The sequence below is a fragment of the Daphnia pulex genome, chromosome 3, assembly GCF_021134715.1.
Source record: "Daphnia pulex isolate KAP4 chromosome 3, ASM2113471v1".
NCBI classification, from domain to species: Eukaryota; Metazoa; Arthropoda; class Branchiopoda; order Diplostraca; family Daphniidae; genus Daphnia; species Daphnia pulex.
In genome coordinates this window covers 11,564,888-11,589,875 of record NC_060019.1, presented here as the reverse complement: position 1 = coordinate 11,589,875, position 24,988 = coordinate 11,564,888, and the positions used below count along the sequence as shown (strand labels likewise).

The following is a 24,988-nucleotide window of genomic DNA, read 5'->3' as shown; positions in this document are numbered from 1 at the left end:
TTCGCTCTCTCCACGTATAGAATACAAGACTCTGGCCGTCCATTCTTTCTTATTTTCATTTTCTTCTTCTTCTTTCAATTCTTTGCCAGCGCTGCTGGACGCCGTTGTTATTTGGACTACACACAGGCCTATACACTTAGAGAAAAACGCTAAAGTTATGGGATTATAGACTATCGGGTCCGGCGGCAGCTCTCCCATAGAGACCTATACAGATTGCCCAGCTGTGCACATCAACCTGAGGACTATCCCCAGCAGTTATTAGATGTTGGGACGCATGAAGGACAGACGGACTGACTGACTAGCAATAATACTCCATAAATGCACTGTAAACTAAACTGGAGATCTATAGGGTCGACACAAATATCTGTTGATCGACAGATACAGAACAGACCAGCAACTCCAGCCTATATATAGTCGATGGGCAGTAAATTCCGGGCAGCACCATGGTCATTTCCCATCACATATACTCTATATGTATATACACCCATCAGCCTATTCAGGCAACGAGACCTGCCTGGGTTGCAATCTCTGCCAATCACTGCAGAACCAATAACACCCATCATAAAGCCTATAGTACATGCACTATACGTCTATTAGGCTGTTCAAGTGTTTATACATAGATATACTATAGAAATGCAGAGACAGTGCAGCTTATATGGCCTATAGACCGGCCTAGACCCCGTCTATATATATCTCTCTACGTCCTATAGTCGAAAATGTAGTTCATCAATTGACGTCCCGGATGTTTACAACGATGATAATAAGGCGCAGGCTTCATTATAGCTGCTGTATATACTTCCATACAGCCTATGCACACAGAGAAATTCGAGTTTCACTAATAATGCCAAGGAATGCGATGCCGTCTGGGGCAAAAGAATTGTTTTATATGATATGTGTAACTTTTTTTTTGTTCTTTAAAAGAAGCACATGATTTACTTTCAAATTGGCATTAATTTAAAAATAAAAAATGTTTAATTATTTGCTATTTCTAAAAAAAAAAAATTGAAGATACATAAATATTGGTGGAATTATGCAATAGGCTGCTGCGGTCACCTGCTGTGAAACAGTCACGAGATACGGGAAAAGCTCCGATGTTGCAGCACCGGTCGAGAGCGAGCGCGTCCATAAAATCCACGTGAAATCCGACATGATGCGGGCAACCAAGTTGGTGATGCACGTATTTCACCAAAGAGCCCGCGCTCATTCGTAATTCGTCCGCTCTAACTGGATAGTCGATTTGAACTCTTGCGATGAGTGCACGTTGCGCCAACAGTCGCAATATGGATACTGCGCTGGGGTGGTCGAATGTCATTGAAAATAATATAAGCCCATCAGCTATATAGAATATCGGCTCATTGCCGCTGTAGTAATGTTTCTATAACCAGATGTATCTAATGATATCTCCGTCGCTCTCTCAGCAAGTCTCAACCAAATCTCAAAGTCAACAGTCGAATCCAAATAAGCGGTACAGCTTTAAGTGCAGCAACAGTAGCGGCGGCATATCCGCAATACTCAATTAGTTATATCCGGGGTTTATCCTCAAAGCCGAATGGCTGAATATGGTGAATGCAAATTCTTTTTCATATTATATTAGTTTCCGGGCTGTGTTTTTGGCGTCTGCTGCCATGCACCACCCCCCTCTAGCAAGGTGCTGGTCTGACTGTACTCTCAGGATTCCGCTGGATTCACAAGTGGGAAACAGCGCAGCTGGATGGAGAGTGTATACATATGGGCAGCCGACTGGTAAAGTTTTAGAAATTCAGTTTTCGATAGGTATCCGGCGTGAACGCCAACCTGATGCGTCGCTCTTCATATATAAGATCTTGACTACAGATCCATGAATAATAATCACCAACTTAAAAAAAAAGATATTCGAAAGCCGCAGCTGAAGAGATTTCGATCTATAAACCACCACCGCAGCCCTAGGAAACAGGAATATCTATAGCAAGAAAGAAAAAAAGGGGTTGTAAAATATTTGAAAGAAATACACATTTTGTAGGTACCGTATGTTAAACGCGGGGCGAAGAAGATCAGATGAAACAACAGCGCTTATAATACACACACCGCATAACAAATATGTGAGAGAGCTAGCTGCTAGCGCTCTTGTCTGGAGACTCTTGTCGGTCTTCCGTTTTATAGATAGACTATATGTACAACTCTAGAGTAGATCTGTGTGTATACAAAGAGAAGATGACATATATCAATTTTGCCTTCTTCCTCCTCTTATGTGTATACTCTTCGCTCCACGGCGGCTGTGTGTACTATACTACAAGGGTAACACACAGAGAACGGGGGAAAAAAACAGACAAAATAGATAAAAGAATGGACAAAAAAAAGAAAAGAAAATCAAATAAAAATAAAAACAAACAATGGACGGGAAAGAAAGAGAAATTCTATCGTCCACCACAAAGGTTAGATGCTGGTGGGCAGCACTCGCCCGCGCTGAATGTGTAGCCCATACATTATTCTTGTCGTTAAAAATGCCGACAAATATCTACAGTTCGATGTCAAAGACAAGACAAGAGAAGAGACGAGAGAGAGAGAGACGGAGAAAAAGATATGGACACTGGGCTGATGCCGGCCTGTGTGACTGGTCCACACCGATGAACGGATGGGACGTTTTGGAACTCTCGGAACGACTGCTGGGCAGGGGACCCCCGCTGGCATATACTATACTCCTAAAAATCTTCTCCTTCTGGCTGGCTCCTCTCTGTACACACATGACCTTTTAGACTTGATGTGTGTCTGTGTATATACTGCTGTGTGTACATGTATTTTGAAGCTTGGGCCGTCCTTCTGCTGGTATATCTATATTTAATTATCTATAGTCCGTATACAGGTATTTCCTGATGTCCGTTCGGACATTCCAAAGATCATTTTAAAAAACGAACAATGCTGTTAATATACGTTTGTATGTGTATACATGAAATTGGACACGCAGAGCGGGAAAGCTAGAGCCAAACACGAGAAGTGATTGAAACTTTAGATGAGATTATTTATACAAGCTGGCATGCAGCCGTTTTTTTTAGTAGATCGCTTATATACATTCAGGCCAATCCAGCCACTATTCCAGGTCAGTGAAATCGACTTGAATCGCTTCCGTAAAAATATTAATCGTTTTACTATTTTTATCTTATTACGATTTAATTCTCTATCAATTCATAATTTCACGGGAGATTCGTTTTAGTATTGGATAAGTTTCTTGAGTATAAAATGTTTAAAAGTTTTATACACAAAGGTTTAATTATAGAAATAGGAAAGAGAGAATTGAGAGTTGAGTTTCTTGTTTGTTAAGAGTCCAGGCCTATAGCCTACGTATCTTAGTAATTCTGATGTTCATTAAAAAGTAAAAAGTCTACTAGTTATCAAGAGACTTGTGTTGCGCCGACTGCCGGAAACAGAAATGTGAACTCGTTCATTATTTCAATTTGGCGCCGGAAGTAAGGCATTAATTCAGAAGGCAGGCAGGCAGGAAGGCAGGCGGCAGGCCGTCAGACATATAACAGCAGCAGTGCCGGCTTCTCTATATAATATCCAGCAGAGTGTGGAGCAGCAGCAGCAGCAGCAGAGTCGAATGGAAGAGGCGCAACTATTATACGCTACACGGAGGAGCAGCAGCAACAGCAGCAGCCAAAAGGCAATTCACAAACGACCGACTTCCCTCTGCTGTTGTGGCCGACACACAGCCATACACGGGGCCGTCGGTTTGTGTCACAGCCGTATCTTGTAATAAGCACGCCCTGCCCACATTCACGTACAAACTATACGCGGTGGGGGGAGTCCAAAACCGACAAAACCCCCAAAAAGTATTAAGTGTACTGTACATACGCCAAGCCGCCGACGCTATTTAATATAGGCAACAACAGCAGCACTTTTGGGAAAAAATGGTTCAAAAAATAAAATAAAATAACCACGGGGATATGCCAGACAACACAACATATACTATGTACGCCCAGCAAAAAATATATCCAAACATCTTGTCAGCAGCCAGCAGGGCGACCGGCGGCCACGACCAGCAGCGCGGTCCAACTCTCCCACATTCTCGGACAGATATTCTACCGTATTCTACATAGGACTCTCTCTGCGTCTACACAATCAATAGTAGTCGAGAAATATTCTTGACGGTAGAGAAAAGTCGAAAAAGAATTGCCCTGTTGTACAGATTAAGATCGTAGCATGCTGGGAATGAGAGAAGGGCGAAAAAGGAGGAGATGCTAGTCGAAAGAAAGAAAGAAAAGAAAAACGCTTTCTATATACTGTAGTATACTATTCGAACGGATGGAAACTTTGTGATGGGTTGTGCTGGGAGACCCATATAACACACGACATGCTGTTGCATTCCTCAGCCAGCTGAAGCCCGCTGTCCCAGCACAAGAGCCAAAAGTAGTGTTGTTCTCGTTTAAATAACGACAACGAAAATAACGTATTAACGAGCCTCGTTATCGACTTTTTTGGAAAATGCTCGTTTTTTTCGTTAACGATAACGAAATGCCTGTTTTTTTCGTTGTTTTCGTTAATTTCTTGCTAAATTTTTCGTATCAAAACCGTAGAGATTTCAAATTTTTTGACCACCGGGGGAACTTTTTTTTCCCTCAAAATTTGGAATTTTCAATTTTGGGATGACCACCTACTAGCGGCTTAGCGATCCCCTAGCGAGGAATTAGGTCATTATTTTCGCTACATCATTTGGCCTAACAGGCCTATTCATTACTTCATTAGAAAAAAAAAATTGTAAGGTAAACGATAACGGGTCGCAAAAAGAGAAAAATGCGACACGTTTAAATTAACGAAACGAAGAACGAAACGAATGAAAAATTGAAAAAATAACGATTAACGATAACGATAACGAATCCAAAAAAGCACAACGGAACAACACTAGCCAAAAGGAAGGAAGGCGGCAAGTGGTTATAGACGCGTGTTTTTTTTGAGACGGAGACAGCCGAGAGAGACGACATGGATATATAGAAAAGAATCCACATTTCCGCACCGTTAATATATAGAGAGTCCGAGTTGCTTTTCCTTCAGCATAGGCCAGCAGCGGCCATGAAAGCTATACACACACATATATGCTCCTATATGGAGATTGCCAAGAAAGGGACCGACTCTTTCCGCCAGCAAAGATCGGACTCTATATATATTTCTGAATGAAATGAACTTGTTGAACATTTTATTACAAGACGTTTACCGTTTCGGGCCGTACATAATCGCATCACCGTGTAGCCATTTTACACAGGCTCTATCAAGTAGTGCCTTTGCAAGATTTTTTTTTAAGAAAGAAAAAAAAAATCATCATCATCATCATAATAATAATAAAAACCCGGCACGGTTTCTCGCAGCGGCCCCAGCGCGTATAGACCTCGACTTATATAATATATATAGAATGGGCCTTGTATATCTGTTTACCTTCCCAGCAACCCAACAACCCGCACCCGTGATATGGGGAGGAAACTTTGTAATATTAGTCGAAACCGTCCGTAATTTTTTGGGAAATGAGAAAATATGAGGAGACGGTTTGGAAAAATCAAATTGAAATATTTACAAAAACAGGAGGGGGAAGGTAAAAAGAAACAAAAAAAAAAAAAAAAAAAGGAAAAACTCAGAGGGGAAAATGAAAATGTAGTGTAAAACGAATTTCGCTCGTTTAACCATGCCGGACATTATAGAAAAAAAAAGAAAAAAGTTTTTAGGCATGTCGTTAACTTTGCTAACCGTGAAGTTCATAGGAGACATTTCTTCCAGCCCCCTTCGCCCTATAAGACCCTGGACCAGTGCTGGACTGCACGTATATAGTAGTAGTTAGCCTCTCCTATACATGTACCTTTTAAGCCGAGCTTTTGGCAGTCTCTCTCCCAGGCTATATACCTCGTTTCAATCGTTTGAGGATCCCAGCAGCAGTCTTTGGGTCCGCTACGAAAAAAAAAGAGTGGGAGGAGGATGTAGAGGCTATATAGGCTACTAATATGTTTAGTGGAGAAGAAAGAAAGAAAAAAGCGAGGAAAGACGGTTTGATGAGTCGTAGAAAATTTGGCAGGAACAGGCGGAAAATCAAAGTAAAATGATAATAAAAAAAAGGAAGAAATCCCCGACCTTTTTCTTTCGTCCTCTTTCGTTTCATGGTGTTCATATACAGTAGGCTGTATATATGCATGTACAATTTGGATTCGGCCACGGTGTATGGTGATGGTGTGTATAGAAAAAAGGAAATAATGGAAGATCCCTGTTAAAAGGAAAATCATCAAATGCTTAGTTCCTCACGACCGCGACGGGGCCAGTTAGCAAAGCGCGACACACAGAGACGAGACAGCAGTTAGGCCAGGTGGGACGACCTGGCGGCATCCTTTTATTATTCATTTTTTTTGCCTGATTTATTTTTTTTTTCTAGCAAAGCAAATCATTGACTTTTTCTTTTCTTTTCTTTGGTCGCCGTTTACCGGCGTATTTTTGTATTCACTCCTATCTCTTCCCACGAACTTGCTTTTCTCAACCAACTTTTCTTTTTTTATTTACTGGTTCCGTTCGTCGTATACCCTTTAGGACAGCGTACGGTATGTACACTATTATATCGCCTGTGAATATTTGTCGTCTTCGGTGGGCTCTCGATTTGATACTTGGAAGCTGTTTGTGCAATATGTGTGTTCTGTTAAACGTCTTTCATTAGCTCTCAGTCTAATATATACAAACACTGTCTGCTGCCCTCTCACTATTAATATGAACATCCCCGCGCGTGCAGGACGACAAGGAGGTCGTGTTATGATGCCGCGTTATTGATACCTCCGTGTGGAAATATACGTCGTGGTCTATACAAATGCAGTAACCTATATAATCTTATATACATAGGATATAGCTGATGTCGAAATAAATAAGTCCGGGGTTTACAACGGATTTGGACTCGAAAACATGGCCAACATGCAGCGCACGAAACTGGAAAGGACCGAAAAATGTGCGACTGATGGCGCAGGCACTCGAAATCTATTAGCGCTTGATCGAGAGGCCAAATATTAAAAAAGGCAGCAAGCAGTGTCTGTCTACTATCTATCATGTTTTGTTTTTTTCCTTTCCACTCTTGCTAATATATAGGATAGCTGGTCGGCTTATTCAGAGCACGAGTGCTGGGAGTTCCACTGCTGGAGTCGGCCGACGAGTGAGTGAGATCCTATACAACCCGCGAACGAGTTGTTGGTGTCGTGTCAACACCAGGGCGAACGCAAAGGCATCACGTCGTCGTCCCCTCCGCCCCGGCCATGTATATAATCTACTTGGCAAGTATACAAACGTTTTCCAATGATACAGGAGTGAAAGTCAAAACACGAGGGACGACCACACGCGAATGACGGACGCACAAACAAAAGAAAGAAAAAACAAAAACAGAATCTCGAAGATCAATAAATAGGCTGATGAAGCAATAACTAAACAGCGGAGAAGAAAAATGAGAGAAAGAAGAAATAACAGATGGAAATAAGCACGAGACAAACCAGTCTAAATATATTTTCTTCAAACACACACACAACGCACACAACAGAACGGAGCAAACAAACAAGCCAACCACAACTTTAACACAAAAAGGTTGCGCCGGATTTTTTCGAGCTATAGCTAAAATCAAATATTAAACAAACGTTTCTAATTCTACTCAGCTTCGTTTTATCTCTATTCTAGGTTTTCGTATGTGTGCTTGTCCTATCGCAATCCTTTTATTCGTTTGGCTGCGGACTGTGCGAGCGGACGCACATCAGCAGAACCACCAGTTTACATATAAAAGACATTCCAAGTCAGTCATTTTAGCCTACATCTACACACAATCAATACAAAGAGTCTAAAATCTAAACTTCAAAAACCAAAATAATTCCAAATTTAATTTCTGGCAGTGTGCATATCAATCCCCCTCAAAATACCGATATGAATCTTTGAGGGAATTGATTTCCATTCACCCCGGAATCTTCAATAACAAAACTCAATTCATTAATTGTGGGTTATTAATATAATCTATAAAAATTATATCATAACGATATCTTCGGAATCATGTGATTAGTGAGATCGCTTGTCTTTCAGGACCCCGACTATTTCTGAAAACTTTCAACAACTCGTTAAATTCTAGCCCGATGGGCTATTATTACATTATAATATTATATGACGCACTAGGCTATACAATACGATTTTTAGATGAAGAGTCAGTCGTATAGGGTTTATTTGTGAGCCAAAAGTTGTAGCCATAATAGCGACGAGCCACCTTGCAGTCCAAAACAATCGGCGGCTGTCACCTTCCAATTAGAATGAAGGAATGGAGTTTGGTGTCTACTCTCGCTAGCTATATAGCTCGAAGCACACATCATACAGTAAATTTGTATTTTTCCCTCCTCCCCCCTCTCCACGGTTTCCTATTTCGTATAGTGAATTTCCTTTTGAAATGTTTCTTGGTTAAAAAAAAAGAAAAAAAAAAGAAAAGGAAAACTGCCGCCGCCGCCGTTGCGACAGCCGAGAAAGAAAAAGTTTAAGCCGTTGCCGACGTCAAGTGCTGCTTAATTGAAACACTAATGACAGCAGTAACTGTATCCTCCTCCACTTGACTCCCCGTCCTCCTCCGCATGGATCCAGCCGAGCGCACAACACCAGCACCGCCAGCACTCGTTCTTTATCCTACAATGTCTCCGACATATAGCCTTCCATATACCCACCCACCCATCTTTCGGCTCCACCCACTACTCAGCGACGTTGATGGGTTCCCAGTCAAAAGTGTTTCTTTCGCTCGACTGAACTCTAACCCCCCCCCCTCCCAGCCCCTATATACGTATATATCCCCAAGTTCTTCCCGATCTTTTTCCTCCCATTCTCGAAAAAAAGGGAATGAAAAACTAATCCGAAAAGTACATTTTGATGCGTTTTCAATATGAACCCAGTTACACCCTAAAACCACCTCCCCTTGTATAGTACGTTAGGCCAATAGTATAGTATAGTAAAGCCCTGAGAGCCTTGAGAAATTTTTAATTAATATCGCTGACCATTCGGGACTGATGAGATTCATATCTCTTTAAGGTATTTAGATATTTGGCTCGTATGTGTATAGAGAGAGGCTTAAAGATAGAATGCGGTATACATTTTTTTATCGACGAGCGTATAAGCTAATCATAGGGCTGCGCGGCTGCGCGCGTATATAGGCCTACAAGGAAAATACCGACTTTGTAGTTTCTATTATACTGTATTACATAGGGATCTATTTCTATATGGCATAACCGAATTCGAGCAAACGAAGTAAATATAAAAGCATATAGCCTATATAGAACTGTGGATAGAGCTGTGGACAGAGCAGCAATACAAGCGTAGCTGCAACATAGCTTTCATGATTTCGGTCGGATTTGAGATGATTACAGACTCAGCATGCTTAGGAAAATGATCAAAGCAAGAACGAATGAGGATGCTTGCATGATGGCTACACTATCAAGTAGATTATAGGTACTTAACATACAAAGGAAAACTTTATAACAATTTCATGTCTTCTAGTCACGAGCTAGCATCGAATAAAGGCCGACAAACAAAGTACTATACTTTTCATTCAATCATACTGTGTATATCATAACATATTGCAAGACTTTTGCGTAACGTTATATAAATAACTATTGAGCTCGCGATGCTATGTAATATGTATATACGTATCTCGCTTCATATCTCAATGGATAAACCAAATTAGACGAGCCCATCATTATTATTATAGTCTTGATGACCGGATTTCAGTTCTGATTTGACCAGAAAAAGAAAAAAAAAAAGAATGCAGTTGCTGTAAGCCCGCTGCTGGACTGGAATTCGCTTCTTATCTAATCTAATTTCAACTCTCTCTCTCTCTTTCCTTCGTTCTTTTTTTTTTTATTCTCTACATCCCCGCCATCATATCTGCTGTTGGCTTGCTGCCTTCGTTTCTTGAACCTGTGTGCATACCAACAAAGCGCACCGAAATATATAGGGATCGAATTAGTTTAATAATTGCTTGATATCAGTTTGTTCTGCTGCTATATATTAGGTACAGGTATACCCTTTACCGCCGCCCTTATTTCACCACAAGAGTGACAGTCAATATCGCGTCTTGTAGATTGCTTCCAGAAATAAAGAATAAAAACACAAATGATACAAAAAATAAAATACCGAAACCAAAACCAAAACCGGAGGAAAAGAGAAAAGAATATCTTTTGCGGCATGGCGTCTTCTGGGCAAAAGCGGTTATGTATAGCGATGGCTCTTTATAAGTACTACGTATATACATATACGTATTCATCATCAGGAACAGCGTGCTGCTCTCCAAAGTCCCGATGTATGATGAATTAGCTGCGTGCCGCTCCTCGTTCATAGAACCGAACAAGACACAAATATACGCGGACGCGCAAACACAAAAGAAAGGGCCTCGAGCTGGTTCCTCTCTGTTTCGTGTAGCAAAACAGCTCAAAGTAGCGCTGCAATACAACTTATACGTATATACTCGCTATATAGGTTTTCATGTACATATATATACTTGATCTTTCTTCGTCTATTTCATTTTTGTTCTCTTCTATTGCAGCTCTCTCTCTCTCTCTTTCTTATGCCTGTTTTTCCTTGGCTTGGCTGACGCATATCAAATCAAAAAGAAAGAAAAATGAAAGAAGAAGAATTGAAAGAGGGAGAGGGAATAGAAAAAAAAGAGGGCGGAGGAGAAGGAGGAGACCTGAGCTCCTTCAAAACGATGAACACCTGCCGAGGTCTCTGACTTCAAAGGAGCCGATCGGAAAAGGTTAAATTACGTCCAATTAAGGAAGACTGTCAATAGCCTCAAGGTTTCGTTCCGTCTCTCGATCTTTCTCTCGTGCTGAGCTCTAGTTCTTGTGTGCTCTCAAGTTCGCGCTGCTGACTGGCTGATTTCTCTCCGTCTCTGAATCGGTTCGTCATAGAGCGGCCGAACAGTAGGCCCTACCACCATGGAGTAGCCCATAAAGACCTTTGGGCTCAATCTATAGGCCTATATATTGCCATTGATTTTGGCTCGAGCTGATCCGAGCAATGAAAAAAGAGAGCAAAAACCTCTCATTGGGATGGTCCCCGGTTTTTCAACTCGATCGGGGATTTAAGTGGGAAATCCATGGCATTAGGTATATAGGAGGGAAAGAGGAAGAACGGAAAAATAGATAGGGCTGGAACACCTGAGTACCATTAGCACAATTTAGGGATCCAGCATCCATCGGGATTGCACACAGTCGCCGATGTTGTCCACCAGTGAAACTCAGAGATCATTTACATATACCAAGCAACGTTCGCTTCGCATTTGATTTCAATTCGCGCCTCGCCTTTTTCTCATCACTCGCCCTTTCTCTCTCACCTTTAGTCACAGTCACCCAGAGAAGAGTGAATTTTTTTCTCGGCGCTCTAAATCAACAGCACTGTCACTTATCAATCTACCCAGAATTCAATATTTCCTTTATATCATTATCACCCGTTTCCTTCGTTCATCGTTACCGATTGAATCACGGGCGTTGCACCAACGGGAAAACAAACTGCCGAATACGGAATACTGCCGTAATTTAAATAAGCTTGCTTCTGTTTATATGTTCTAATAAGTTTATTACGTACTAAAAGTACCCAATTTCAATTTTGCTGATACGAAAAATTACAAAGCAACGCAATCGATAGCCTAGTTGTTACGCAATTACGACTAGTCAAAATAAACCGCGAATTGATTAATTAGTTCATAATTATTTCGGCGAATTTTTCGCTATATAAACTATGAGGAGGAAGGTATACGCTAAAATCGAAAAAATCAACTACAAAATCTTAAAAGCATTTCTCTACGGAACGCCAAGTGACGCCCCTAAATTCATAGCTCTCGACTAGGGACATTTATTTTTTAAGAATTTTATTTGAATCAGTATCATCAACAAACAATACTACATGACTAAAGCGCCATGCGCCATCTAGCGGTTTCAATCGGCAGAAAGGCTTTCATCGATTGTTTGCATTTGCAATGCATTGCTATTGATAGATACGTTTCCATTCGAAAAATATTACTGTAATATTACTTAAGTAATATTTGAAAACAGTAATATTTGAAAATATTATTTTGGAAAGAAAACGGAGGTGGCAGCGGTGGAGCAAGGGGAGCAGCGGAATTGATTCGTCTAACCATGAAGTACAGAATGCACTTCGTGGTCTAACGCTCTGGTCTGTACTTCATGGTCTAACGCTTCGGCAGTGCGGCATGTGGCAGTGCGCACCGTAGCGGGGGTTTGCAGTACTTTGCTACAAGTTTTGTTGGCTGCAATTGATCGTCCTAGAATTCAATCGGGCAAACAAAACATAAAGAACATAGGAATCAAAATGAACTTTATTTCTATCCGTGTCAGCATCATCATTTGAGCTTAAAAATTTTTAATAAAGAAAATACCGTTCATATTTGGTATTGAGTGTTGGAATAATCAGTAAATGTCAACCAAAAGTGTTAAAAGTAGCCCTACATTTTCAAACATGAATAACTTTTGAAATTCATTTTGGTAATTGAATATTTAACACTCTACGTTTTAGAGAGACCAAGGTTCAGGGGGCTGTATTCTATTACTTAGTTCCCAAATATTCAAACACCAGAATGAATTTCAAAAGTTATGAGCATTGGCATTTTTTTTATGCCATCATTTTTGTGTTTTCAAGACTTTGCGGTCACACCAAAGGCTTAGTACCGAACACCAAAATGAAAACTAAGCCTCAAAAGGTTCAAGGTGTGGTTATTTATTTCCTAACTCACAAATATTCAAACACCAAAATAAATTCCAAAAGTTATGAGCATTTGAAGTTTTTTCTGCCATTATTTATGTGATTTCATGACTTTAAAGTTACAGCACAGGCTTAGTACTCTAAACCAAAATTAAAACTAAGTCTCAATAGGTTAAGGGAGGAATCTTCTATTACCTAGGTCCCAAATATTCAATCAGTGTAGAATACTCTATTTTACAATAATTATAAGAGAAAACTCTTTTTATGTGACAGGTTGCATTGGTGTTGAAGAAAAAACAAAAAAACGTCCCAAAGTTCTAGCCTGAATATTTCCAAATTGTGGTGGAGACCTTTCCTATAACATGTAATGGTATTTTTCGTGTTGAATCAGTCAATAAAGAAATGGTTTTAACAAGTGAAATAAATACTATAGCAACTTCAATCTCAGAAAAGAGTTTTTTCGCAGTTCCTGGAAGATTTTCTATGAATCTTATTCTAAATGTGAACTTTGTCATGTTCTAATTATGAACCCCGATAGGATTTCAAAAGTTATTCATGGTTGAAATTCTACTTTCATCATTTTTTGGAGAAATTTTCGTGTTACGATTTCAATACTTTCGGAGTGTGCCACGGTCGAAATCCGCGTTACCCAAACGAAAATTCAACTTTAAAACCTTTAGGAAAGTGTCCATAATACGTATAGGGACAAATATTTCATTACCCAATAGGATTTCAAAAGTTATTCATGGTTGAAATTCTACTTTCATCATTTTTTGGAGAAATTTTCGTGTTACGATTTCAATACTTTCGGAGTGTGCCACGGTCGAAATCCGCGTTACCCAAACGAAATTTCAACTTTAAAACCTTCAAGGGAGTGTCCATAATACGTTGAGGGGCAAATATTCCATTACCCAATAGGATTTCAAAAGTTATTCATGGTTGAAATTCTACTTTCATCATTTTTTGGAGAAATTTTCGTGTTACGATTTCAATACTTTCGGAGTGTGCCACGGTCGAAATCCGCGTTACCCAAACGAAAATTCAACTTTAAAAACTTTAGGAAAGTGTCCATAATACGTATAGGGACAAATATTTCATTATTACCCGATAGGATTTCAAAAGTTATTCATGGTTGAAATTCTACTTTCATCATTTTTTGGAGAAATTTTCGTGTTACGATTTCAATACTTTGGGAGTGTGCCACGGTCGAAATCCGCGTTACCCAAACGAAATTTCAACTTTAAAACCTTCAAGGGATTGTCCATAATACGTTGAGGGGCAAATATTCCATTACCCAATAGGATTTCAAAAGTTATTCATGGTTGAAATTTTACTTTCATCATTTTTTGGAGAAATTTTCGTGTTACGATTTCAATACTTTCGGAGTGTGCCACGGTCGAAATCCGCGTTACCCAAACGAAATTTCAACTTTAAAACCTTCAAGGGATTGTCCATAATACGTAGAGGGACAAATATTCCATTACCCGATAGGATTTCAAAAGTTATTCATGGTTGAAAATCTACTTTCATCATTTTTTGGAGAAATTTTCGTGTTACGATTTCAATACTTTCGGAGTGTGCCACGGTCGAAATCCGCGTTACCCAAACGAAACTTCAACTTTAAAACCTTCAAGGGAGTGTCCATAATACGCAGAGGGGCAAATATTCCATTACCCAATAGGATTTCAAAAGTTATTCATGGTTGAAAATCTACTTTCATCATTTTTTGGAGAAATTTTCGTGTTACGATTTCAATACTTTCGGAGTGTGCCACGGTCGAAATCCGCGTTACCCAAACGAAATTTCAACTTTAAAACCTTCAAGGGTGTGTCCATAATACGTAGAGGGACAAATATTCCATTACCCGATAGGATTTCAAAAGTTATTCATGGTTGAAAATCCACTTTCATCATTTTTTGGAGAAATTTTCGTGTTACGATTTCAATACTTTCGGAGTGTGCCACGGTCGAAATCCGCGTTACCCAAACGAAAATTCAACTTTAAAACCTTTAGGAAAGTGTCCATAATACGTATAGGGACAAATATTCCATTACCCGATAGGATTTCAAAAGTTATTCATGGTTGAAATTCTACTTTCATCATTTTTTGTTGACATTTCGTGTAGTTTCATTTTAAGTTGAAAAACGAAAGAGTAGAATTCCCCTTTTTTCCGCTCCCTTCCCTTTGTTTTTCTTTGGTGCGAGAGAAAACCGACTTCAAAATAAATGAAAAAAATTGAAAATCAGACCTGATATAAAGCTAATGCCGGTCTTTTTTTTTAAAGTCGCGTTTCCCTATTCAACTCCAAAAAAGCCAAAGTCGCCTAATTTGAGTAAGGTCCTCTCGGCTTTCCAAAGACTTTTAGAATGGGTCATAACTACTTTGGAAAATGAAAACAAAAATCTGAAAAATCAGAGGGGTTCTCCCTACCTCAACCTATGTACATATCACATACTACTCCCACGGATCGCACTCATGGTCATAGAATATGGGAGTAGTCAAGCATAAAACAATTTCTAGTTCGGCTATAGGCCACAGTGGTGCGCATTGGCGTAAGCTGCGCACGACTTTTGGCTATGTCGCGTACTTTTGAATTGCAATCCATATATAATAAAAGAACAAGCTTTTGGGGTAGGGGCTAATTCATGTCACGCATAATGTGTCAACACAGGCTCCTCCCCCAAAATGGAACATGCCCAAACAAATCACCACCAGATGCCGTCGCCGTGATGACGCAATCTTTGATGACGCAACAACCAGCATCACCACCAGATGTCTATAGCATCGCCTTGGTGACGAAATCTTCAAGTACTGGGCAGATTTCCCACGATAAAATCTATTACGGGCAGATGATTAAGCTACAGGAAAGCGAATAGCAAAAGAGTCCAATTTTACGCTAGACCAAAGTTCCCCGGATTTGAACCGATTATGATTGCGGGGCGGGCTATTGTAACAGACATCATTTTGACTCGAATGCTGCGTTGCCACGATGGCAACAAATGTAAAAAAAGATGTCGAACAGCCCTATATCACAGATAAAGACCACTTCTTTATACTTTATCTATGCCTATATAGAGAGGAAATAGCAAAAAAAGTATATATATTTTTTTTTTATTACACCCCCAATAATGGTGCAATACCAAAAAGATTCTTAATCCAGCATTATGTAAATGTCTTACTTTTTGAGTCTGAATAAAAACAAATATGGCATTTGCTGGTTTTATTATTGTTTGTTGCATGCATGCAGCAATCACTGCATCATCATCAAAGGGCTAGCTACCGCTTTCGTAATTTCAAAAATAATAATAATAGAACTATTTCATTATTATTTAGTTATTGGAATTATTCGGAATTATTTTGACAATTTTTTCGAACGGCAAAACGGGGACGATATGAAATGTAGATCCTGGGTCTGAACCTGCTGCTGTTGCTGTAATAATATTTTGGTAGTCAACTGTTGCTGGATAGTTTGCCAGAATAAGATATGATCAGCTAGACAAGGAGTTGGGATGAGTAAACGGTTTTCTATTTCCGGCTTTCGTTCCGAAAAAGATATGCCCGCCTGCTGTGATTGGACGATCGGTTCTTGTACAGCTGAAGTGATGCTCATTTGAACAGCGTTTGTGTCGGGATGACAAGAATCCGTTTCAGAATGAGTCCGTATGTGAGCTCTTAAATTGCAGACTAAGGCAAAACACTTCCCGCATTGTGAGCAATTGTGAGGCTTTTTTCCTATACATAAAAGAAAGGTTTACGATGTATGATTTAAAACTCAATGAAACGCATACAAAATGCGCTATAATCTGTAGCTATATGCGAATTATTACCATTCAGATAATGAACTTTTTAAAAATTACCTGTGTGGAGAAAAAGATGATTTCTCAAGTTTGTCTGCTTACTGAAGCCTCGATTGCATATATTGCATTGAAAGGGCCAACTGCCGTTGTGTACGTACATGTGTGATTTCAAGTCACCTGGTGTGGGGAATGATTTTTGGCACATTGTGCACTTGTGAGGTTTTTCCTGATAAGCGAAACAGACATTTATTATTTAATTCTCGTTTATTTTAATTCCATTGTAATTTTCTAGAATAACAGAATTAATAACATGTTCAGATTTGATGACTCGTGATCTTCTCTGTTTTGTTTTAAATGCCTTGCAACATGGATGAGTAAAAGAGCTAGTGATAGCTATAAAACGATAACCGACGCTAATAACCTACGTTATATCAGAAAATAGTCAAAAAGCAAAGGTACAGGCTATATTAAGTTATTCAGTAGGCCTACTAAGCAAAACGACAACCGACTAAGCTCGTTCGGCTTTAGAATAATACATAAATAAAAATATTTTTTAAAAAATCATATCAATTGTAAAGTTTAGATAAAACATTTACTTTAACGTGAGTCATCCGATGGTAGTACAGATTCGAAGAAGCCGTGAATCGTTTACCACATACAGGGCATTGATGCGGTTTTTCACCACTATGGATCCTTCTATGAGTATTTAACGAGCTAGAAGTCGAAAATCCTTTTCCGCATACATCGCATACGTGTGGTTTTTCACCTGAAATCAGGAACAATAAATCTAGATTTTAGTCCTGCTGCAGTTATATGCTGATCATTTTGGTTTTTTTGTATTAATCCAGCACCAGTGTGAGTACGAATGTGACGTTTTAACAGCGAAGGTCGGTCGAATGATTTGCCGCAAACTTGACAAGGCAGAAGAGCTCTGTCGCGACTTCTCTTCGGTTGGTTACTTTCTGTAGCTGGTAAAGTTAGTGAAACGGCTGTGGACATTTTTTTCTCTTGAAGGAATAAATTTTCATTTGAATCGGTTTCCACAGCTGATGAAACTACTCTCAATTCAGCATTTGCATTGTCGGCACTGACTAGTTTAGCCAAAGTATCCTTTGTCTTAGTCAACTTAAGCAATGAAGCGGGAAGCGCAGGTGATGTGCATGCCAAAGCTTCTCTTGTTATGCTCGTTACTTTTGTTTGGTTATTATTTTTGCTTGATTTCGGAAGTTCTGTGTAAAAAGGATTGTTTGAGTTTCGTTTACATCCCTTAGGTTTACAGCTCAAATCTAAAGGAAGATCTACAGTAAAATAAATTAACATAATTTTAAAGATTCAGTTTGAAATAATAAAAATCTAAATATAACCGTTAATTCTGTAATTTATTTGTTACGTATTATTATAGAATTTTTGTATAACTACCGTTTGTAGGAATCGCTGGATTATTAGTGGACGAAAGAGGGAGATAGAAGCAGGTTCCAAACATTGTAGCCTAGTTTTCCACGTTCCGCGTCCTTATGATGTAGGCTATGTATAACATCTATGTGAGATGAAAGATTTTACAAAATATTCTTTTCGTATCGATGTCTCGACCTCAACTGACCGACTACTGGGAATGATGTAGCCTCAAAATAAGAGACTTCCCACACAATTACCTGGAAAGTGGATGAACCAACGCAGGAGCAGCAATACCACGGAGATACACACACAAGGGCGGGACCTCATGCATCGCAGCAATATTTCGGCATAGAAAGAGAAATAGATAATACAACTGCGGGTATTGGTCAAGTCTTGATGGTAGAATCGATGATGTCATTTCCTACCTGATGGCTGGTGCCAGCCAATCGCCGCCAAGCTAATCAAATGCACCAATTCTTATTGGTCTACACCTGTGCTGCATTGTCTCTTTTCAGTACACAATCGAAAAACATGTTCAACAAGCAACACAATAGAGGACCGTTCTTCTTCTTCAATTTTTATTATGTGGTTGCTGCTGTCTATTTCTTATTTCTTCATTCAAAGGATCTTCGTCGTCTATAGCCTATATATACACAGGCTACATCGGACTACACATCTTTTACACAATCGATTCCCATTATAGCGATTATTGTTACCTTGGTCTTTCTAATATCAGGCTGCCGGATAGGAATTTCTAAATTTGTCTAAAACAACAATAGGATTCTTATTGCAACGTCATGTCGCTACCGGTTGTAGCCGCACAATCGAATCCTATATTCCCACTTGCTGATATATTAGCTTCCACTTATTCAACTTGTAATAGATATACAGATAACATTTTATAGTAGTTTTCATATTTAATAAAGAAACAATGGAAAATATACATTCGTAAATACCTTAAGGTATCGTTCCATTACTGATCGCTAGTAGCTTTGACAAAACTGAAAACTGCTTTCGATGGCTCCAGGTTGAAAACAGGAAGTATAACGAATACCGACGAATACTAAAGAAATAGCCTATATAACATGGAAATCGATTTCGATCCGTTCATAATTGTACGGTAAAATGCCGCCATCATTACATTCGTTGGCTTTTCAAAAGAAAAAAAAAAGAAGAGGTCGGCTGTTGATGGTTGCCGCCATCACTACATGGATCCAGCACAGCAGCAGCGGCCTCAAGAATCGATGAGGAAGAAGGTAAAAGGGCAATATCACTACGGCATCATTAAGACTGGAAAACAAGAAAGCATGAAACGAAGAATGGTGCATGGTATAAGCCTGACATCGGGGCACAGAGAAACCGTTGCAGCACTCGCTGCTGTCTTTCGGAACGTTTTAAAGCGTGCCGCCTCGATTCCAAATCCACGGGCTGCTGTTGGTTCGTGATATGCCGAAGCAAGAAATCTGGAATCAAAACAATGGCCTAATCTTTTCCAAGATTCTTATAGCGCTAAATCCTTGCAATAACTACTTTCTTATCTTTGATGCCCTGATAAGATATTACGATTACATTCATTTTTCACAGACTGTAGAACTCGTTCTATTTCCCTATTCACCAATCTTTGTGAAAACATAGCACCGGCCTACAAAAAACATGCAACGTATGGACGAGCCACTCTTTAATACTGTAGGCCTATATAGACTTATGCTTCTCATCAATTGACCAGGACTGATAAATTCAACAAGAAACTCGAATTTGCTTTAAATAAATTAGAAATTTTCAGTATATACCTGCTGCAAGCAAGAATGAAATGGATACGGAAATGGATAAGGAATGGCGAGGAAGGGAGACTCGAGCAAAATGCGACGATTCGTTTCAACCTTTTTTCTCGGAACAAACGTATCGAAACCCCCCTGCTGGTGAGCTATGAGTAATGACTATTCGCTGTTTTTACTTTTTAATTTTTTGTTTTTTTATTCCTTCTCTTTTATTTCTTTTTTATTTTATATATTTTTTAGCCAATTTTATTATTTTTTGTCAATAATATTATGCTCCTAACTAGTAATTATAGCCTATAATTAGTCTAATGTTTACAAGCCAAGTTTATTAGACATCATATACGTTAAAAGTTAGAGGTCGGGGAATTCTTTATGTAATAGGCTATAATAAACCGAAAATAATAACGTAATTCCATTCGGAAATAAGAATAAGAACAATTAAAGTACTAGCAGCCCTAGCTACTAATAGAAGACGGTAATACCATACAAATGCATTTCTCGTCCACCCCAACTAAATAATAGGCTACAAGTGAACCAAAACTGAGGTTAGAGAGTATGACAGAAGACTAACGTATATATGCGCTGGTGAAAGATAAAATTGATGACTTTTCTTCTATAGGGGATAATACACCTGACGCTATTGGCCCCGTCCCCATTGTAGAAAGTGCCTCTTCAGCCTATTGGTCCAATGTTATGCTTTCACATAAATTTCAAGAGGAGTCTAGTCTCTATAGTGTGTCAAAGAATAAACCATTTGTCACTTTTCTTTACATTGTCGTTTTCGTTTTGAAGGCAAATACCATTTTACCTCTCTTATTCCGTTCATCGCTCTACATTATTGTAATGTGGGGAAGTATTGTATGCACACTATAATAGTGTATAGTGCATCATTTATGCCATTTACATAAAAGCCGCGCAATTTATTTCTTACATATTTTTTGTTACTTGAATTATACAGGCCTACAGGGTTTTAAATAAAGGAATTAATATTAGACCTATAAGCGCACTCTTTTTATTAAAATAAAATAGACTAATGACTTAGGAAGCAGGAATTACCTAAAATGTTGATGTTTAACAAAGAATTAACATTTTATATTTTTTTTTCATAAAAAATCACTAATTTTAATAAGTAATAAAATAATAGCCCTTCTAACGCCTTGCCGGCCTTGCTAACGCAGCGATAATTGTATCAGTTTCATCCGCCAGGTGTCTGCTTTCTTTTGAATTTGACATTACCGCCAAATGTTAGTTCATGAAATGTCAACAGCACAACAGGAATAGGTTTGACTTGACATGTTGTGACTGACGACTTGACGAGGAAACAAAATTGTAACGTTGAAGATTACTACTTGTTCTTGTTGTCATGAGTGAATTCAAAATTCATCACGCTGTTAGCGAATTGATTGATTCGCTAGGGTAAGTTAACTACTTTGAAATACATAATCTAGGATTGGCCGTTGCCCGATCTTACACTGGAATACTTAATTCGTCCTTCCTACAGGCTCACTGACTTGGTTGCACCTGAAAAATTTGTGAAAAACTTGGTGACTTCTCCATCACAGGTCCAAATAACAAATGCTAGAGAGACTGTGCAAACTTTAGCAGCTTTGAGCTCAAATCCATCTGAGATAGTGAACAAGTATGAAGAACTACGGGACAAAAAGTAGGATTTACACCATTTTTCACAAAGTTTACAATCCTGCTAATGGTCATATTAATATTGAAACTTCAAGTTACGCTGAATTGGATTCTTTTGTCCTGATACTTTCAAAGATGAAAGAGTCTAAGACAATGACCCGCTCAGTCAGGGCTGGTTTGCCAAGAGAATCTGTCAAAACCTATTGCACTAGCACAGATAGCAATCAAGGATCTGGTATTTAAATTTTTTCTATATGTTTGTTCATGAATTTAATTACAGTAGAAGTTTTTTTCTAGGCCCATCAACATCCACTCCAATTGTGGTTGGAGGTGTAAAATTGAAGGAATTGAAGAGCAGGTTACAGACTGCAAGTGAGGGTTCATTAGGTCATAAAGTTACTGAACTAACAGAGAAGAGGGTCACATCTAGTGAAATTATACAAAAGAATCCAAAGTGGTTTCACACTAGACCCTTTCTTTCTTGGGACTTTCCTGTTGCTGGGCTATCAGATTCTCATCTACTTCAAGTTGCTCCTCTTGGAAATGTGCCTGTAGGAGATCAAGAAAGAATACTTTTAGAAGAGCTCCTTTATGTTCTCAGTGGGTTTGATGGCGATTACATACGTGCACTACCCTTAACTGCCAACGCCGACGAAAGAAAATTCGAAATTGATGATAGTAATTATTTTTATTCAATAATTATTTATTGAAAATTGTCAGAATAAAAATAAATTTTGTATTTTGTATTTTTTTTTTTTACAGGTGTCGACGATTCACTAAAAGAAATGATTCGAAGATTCTTCCCAATTTTAGCTTCCTATTCTATAATTGAGCGCTTCTACGAGAGTCGTTCTGGATTCGATTTCGGAATGGTAAATGACGCCTTGGCAGCGGCTATTGGCAACTTGGTTCATGAATATCGAATCTTTGTCTGTCAATTGGAAAGTTTATTGCTTAAGAACGAATTGAGTTTGCAGAAAGCTTGGTAATCTAAAGGTTTTATATCTAAGGTATCTTTAAATCAATCTTTTTTTTATATCTTTTAAGGTATCTTCTTCAGCCCAATGTCACGATATTGCATCAACTGCATCATGTCACGCTGTCATTAATGAGAGCTAAAGCTCAAGGCGGCCAAGTATTATCCGTTCTTCACCAACAGACCATGGAAGCGATGGGAAATGAGAAGCAACAGAAACTTTTGCTCTCACTTACCCGTTCTGCAGCCCAGCCATATTGGGAGATTTTGCAAAAGTGGATTTATCAAGGTTCAGTAGAAGATCCATATTTGGAGTTCATGGTTGAAGATCATCAAGTAGTATCCATGGACAAGCTCTCCCCAACGGCTTACAGTGACGACTACTGGGAGAAGCGTTACACTCTACGACGTGATCGAGTACCCTCATTCCTTCTCCCACTTACTGACCAGATTCTTCGTACCGGAAAATACCTTAATGTGATCAAGCAATGTGGTGTGTCCTAATCTTAAATTTATTCAATATCAAATCATCTTTATGCCTTAATTTTGATAGGAATGAAGGTGAAACCACCAAGGATTGATGACTTAGTGTATACACTTGACGGATCAGGCTACAAAGAAGCCATTGAAAAGGCTTACAGTTATGCGTCTGAGACGTTGTTGCACGTCCTCATGCAAGATTACGACCTTTTAGGTCGGCTCAAGTAATATCAGTTTAACCTCATAATGAATTGCATGTGACAATTTTAGCCGATTACTCTTGACTGTTTTAGTTTTTTACGCATTAGAATATGCATTTAATGCCTTAATGGTTACTATGTCTTGCAGGTCCGTGAAGCATTACTTTTTCCTGAATGCGGGAGATTTTATCTTGCATTTCCTCTCGCTATGCGGAGCGGAATTGGTGAAAAACGTTGATGATGTAATGCCCAGCCGATTAGAATCTTTGCTTGAATTGGCACTTCGCACTTCGACCGCCAACGCTGATCCCTTCAAAGATGATCTGGGACTTGAATTACTTTCCTATGATCTAACTACTCAGATGGTTAAGATTCTTTCGATCGAAACTCACGGAGAACGCGACAATCGCGGTATATAATCCTAGTTCGATACCTTCCCACATTTCAATAAAATAGATACATTTTTTAAAAATATTTAGGGGATGGGAACCACTCAATCGACCATGTACGGTTGACGGGATTGGAAGCTTTCTCTTTCATGTACCGTGTTCGATGGCCTGTTTCACTTGTGTTTACGACTAAAGTTATGGCGTGCTACCAGATGATTTTCCGACATCTTTTCTTGACCAAATATGTTGAAAATCTCTTGGGCCGGTAAGGATTTCCTTCAGCGCAATTAATTTTGTTGAAACTACTGATTTAATGACATTTTTAGAGTTTGGATTTCGCACAAAATTGTTCGCAATTATTCGTTTCCGACTAGCCAGTGGTACAACAACGCATTTGCTTTGCGTCATCGCATGCTCCATTTCATTCAAAATTTATTGTACTACATCACGGTCGAAGTTCTTGAGCCATCATGGCAAATTTTTGTTGAGAAAATCCGAAAAGTGGACAACGTCGATCAAGTATGCACAAATTTTTATTTCCGTTCATTAGACAATTTCTAAATAGATAGTTCAAATTAACAGGTTATATCAACTCACATGGAACTTCTGAACGTGTGCATGAAAGAGTCTATGTTAACGGATCCTGCACTTCTACAAACGGCAACCAAATTGATCAAACTCTGCGAAGCATTCGCTCACTTTATCCTCGTCAGTGATTTATTTCTTTGGTGTAGATGAGAGACCAATATCTTTTAATTCAATTCAATTTAATAGAAAATGCATCGCCATGCCAAGGAAGCTGAAATGGGACTGAGCAGCCTGGCAAATGTAACTTCTTTGAGTGAAGTTCTTCTAACTTCACCTGGGGACGTATTCCTTCAAGTATTACTCTGATATGACTCTAATAAAGAATATTTAAAACTGATAAAAATTCTATTAGGAGAACAGTGACACATTCGATCAAAATGTTGCACGGATGGAACTGCAATTTACAACGCTTTTGGCAGATTTGTTACACAGAATCGCCGAAATGGGACATGAAAGTTACGATTCTCATATGCTAACTTTACTGAATCGGTATTTATATATAGCTATTTAAAATAATTTTTTTTCACGATTGAGTCTAAACTATTTTCCAAATTTTGTAATAGATTGGACTTCAATAACTACTATACGGATAAGGTGATTCAGTTCACCTTAAAATCCAATCAAACAGATGACACAATTTCGGGATAATTTGAACACATGTTGCCCCATTTTTGTAATTGTTTCCGTGAGCAGATCAATAAAGTTTACCGAGCTTTTTTTGAGGAATTCCAAGTTGATGGATTTATTTAGATCTGTTCAAGGACGAAAAACGGTTTCAGAGATGTAGGCTACTTGCCTCTGATAATCTGTAAATATTTTCGCGAGCTGCAGCTAATATGAATTTATTTTTTATGTGATCAGAAACAGCATTGCATCTAGCTGATGAAGTGTTTTAGCACATTATTACAAGCATCAGAAAATTCATTAACCAATTTATTTTTACAAAGCACAGTCATTTTTTATTCTACAAGTGTAATTTTTCTTATGAGTTAAAAGAGCCGAACGTTGTGCGTGAAAAAAATAACTGTTCCCT

The 24,988-nt window shown here is 38.8% G+C and overlaps 2 protein-coding genes across 2 annotated transcripts; one reads left to right on the top strand and one right to left on the bottom strand.

Moving 5' to 3' along the window:
* Positions 1-16,029: 16,029 nt before the first annotated feature.
* Positions 16,030-18,112, bottom strand: LOC124189846 (myoneurin-like). Its single transcript, XM_046582322.1, has 5 exons — positions 17,931-18,112; positions 17,363-17,809; positions 17,108-17,277; positions 16,572-16,737; positions 16,030-16,446 (listed from the first exon to the last, which is right to left on the bottom strand). The coding sequence occupies exons 1-5, from the start codon at positions 17,992-17,994 to the stop codon at positions 16,067-16,069; spliced, it is 1,227 nt and encodes a 408-aa protein (XP_046438278.1). The 5' UTR covers positions 17,995-18,112; the 3' UTR covers positions 16,030-16,066.
* A 2,789-nt stretch (positions 18,113-20,901) lies between these two features.
* LOC124190058 (gamma-tubulin complex component 2-like) lies at positions 20,902-24,681 on the top strand. Its single transcript, XM_046582579.1, has 14 exons — positions 20,902-21,100; positions 21,186-21,347; positions 21,418-21,557; positions 21,620-22,000; positions 22,085-22,307; positions 22,370-22,791; positions 22,852-23,002; positions 23,127-23,389; positions 23,458-23,632; positions 23,694-23,886; positions 23,950-24,075; positions 24,142-24,249; positions 24,308-24,444; positions 24,519-24,681. The coding sequence occupies exons 1-14, from the start codon at positions 21,048-21,050 to the stop codon at positions 24,601-24,603; spliced, it is 2,619 nt and encodes an 872-aa protein (XP_046438535.1). The 5' UTR covers positions 20,902-21,047; the 3' UTR covers positions 24,604-24,681.
* Positions 24,682-24,988: the final 307 nt, after the last annotated feature.

What these genes read in the sequence shown, in the direction of transcription:
- LOC124189846 (XM_046582322.1), bottom strand. Translation starts at nt 17,994, where the DNA reads ATGTTTGGAACCTGCTTCTATCTCCCTCTTTCGTCCACTAATAATCCA. An exon ending in TCCAGCGATTCCTACAAACG is followed by an intron (nt 17,810 to 17,930) that starts GTAGTTATACAA and finishes ATTTTACTGTAG; the next exon opens with ATCTTCCTTTAGATTTGAGC. An exon ending in ATCGGATGACTCACGTTAAA is followed by an intron (nt 16,738 to 17,107) that starts GTAAATGTTTTA and finishes TTCGCTTATCAG; the next exon opens with GAAAAACCTCACAAGTGCAC.
- LOC124190058 (XM_046582579.1), top strand. Translation starts at nt 21,048, where the DNA reads ATGAGTGAATTCAAAATTCATCACGCTGTTAGCGAATTGATTGATTCG. An exon ending in GAAGAACTACGGGACAAAAA is followed by an intron (nt 21,348 to 21,417) that starts GTAGGATTTACA and finishes TGAAACTTCAAG; the next exon opens with TTACGCTGAATTGGATTCTT. An exon ending in CGGAGAACGCGACAATCGCG is followed by an intron (nt 23,390 to 23,457) that starts GTATATAATCCT and finishes AAAAATATTTAG; the next exon opens with GGGATGGGAACCACTCAATC.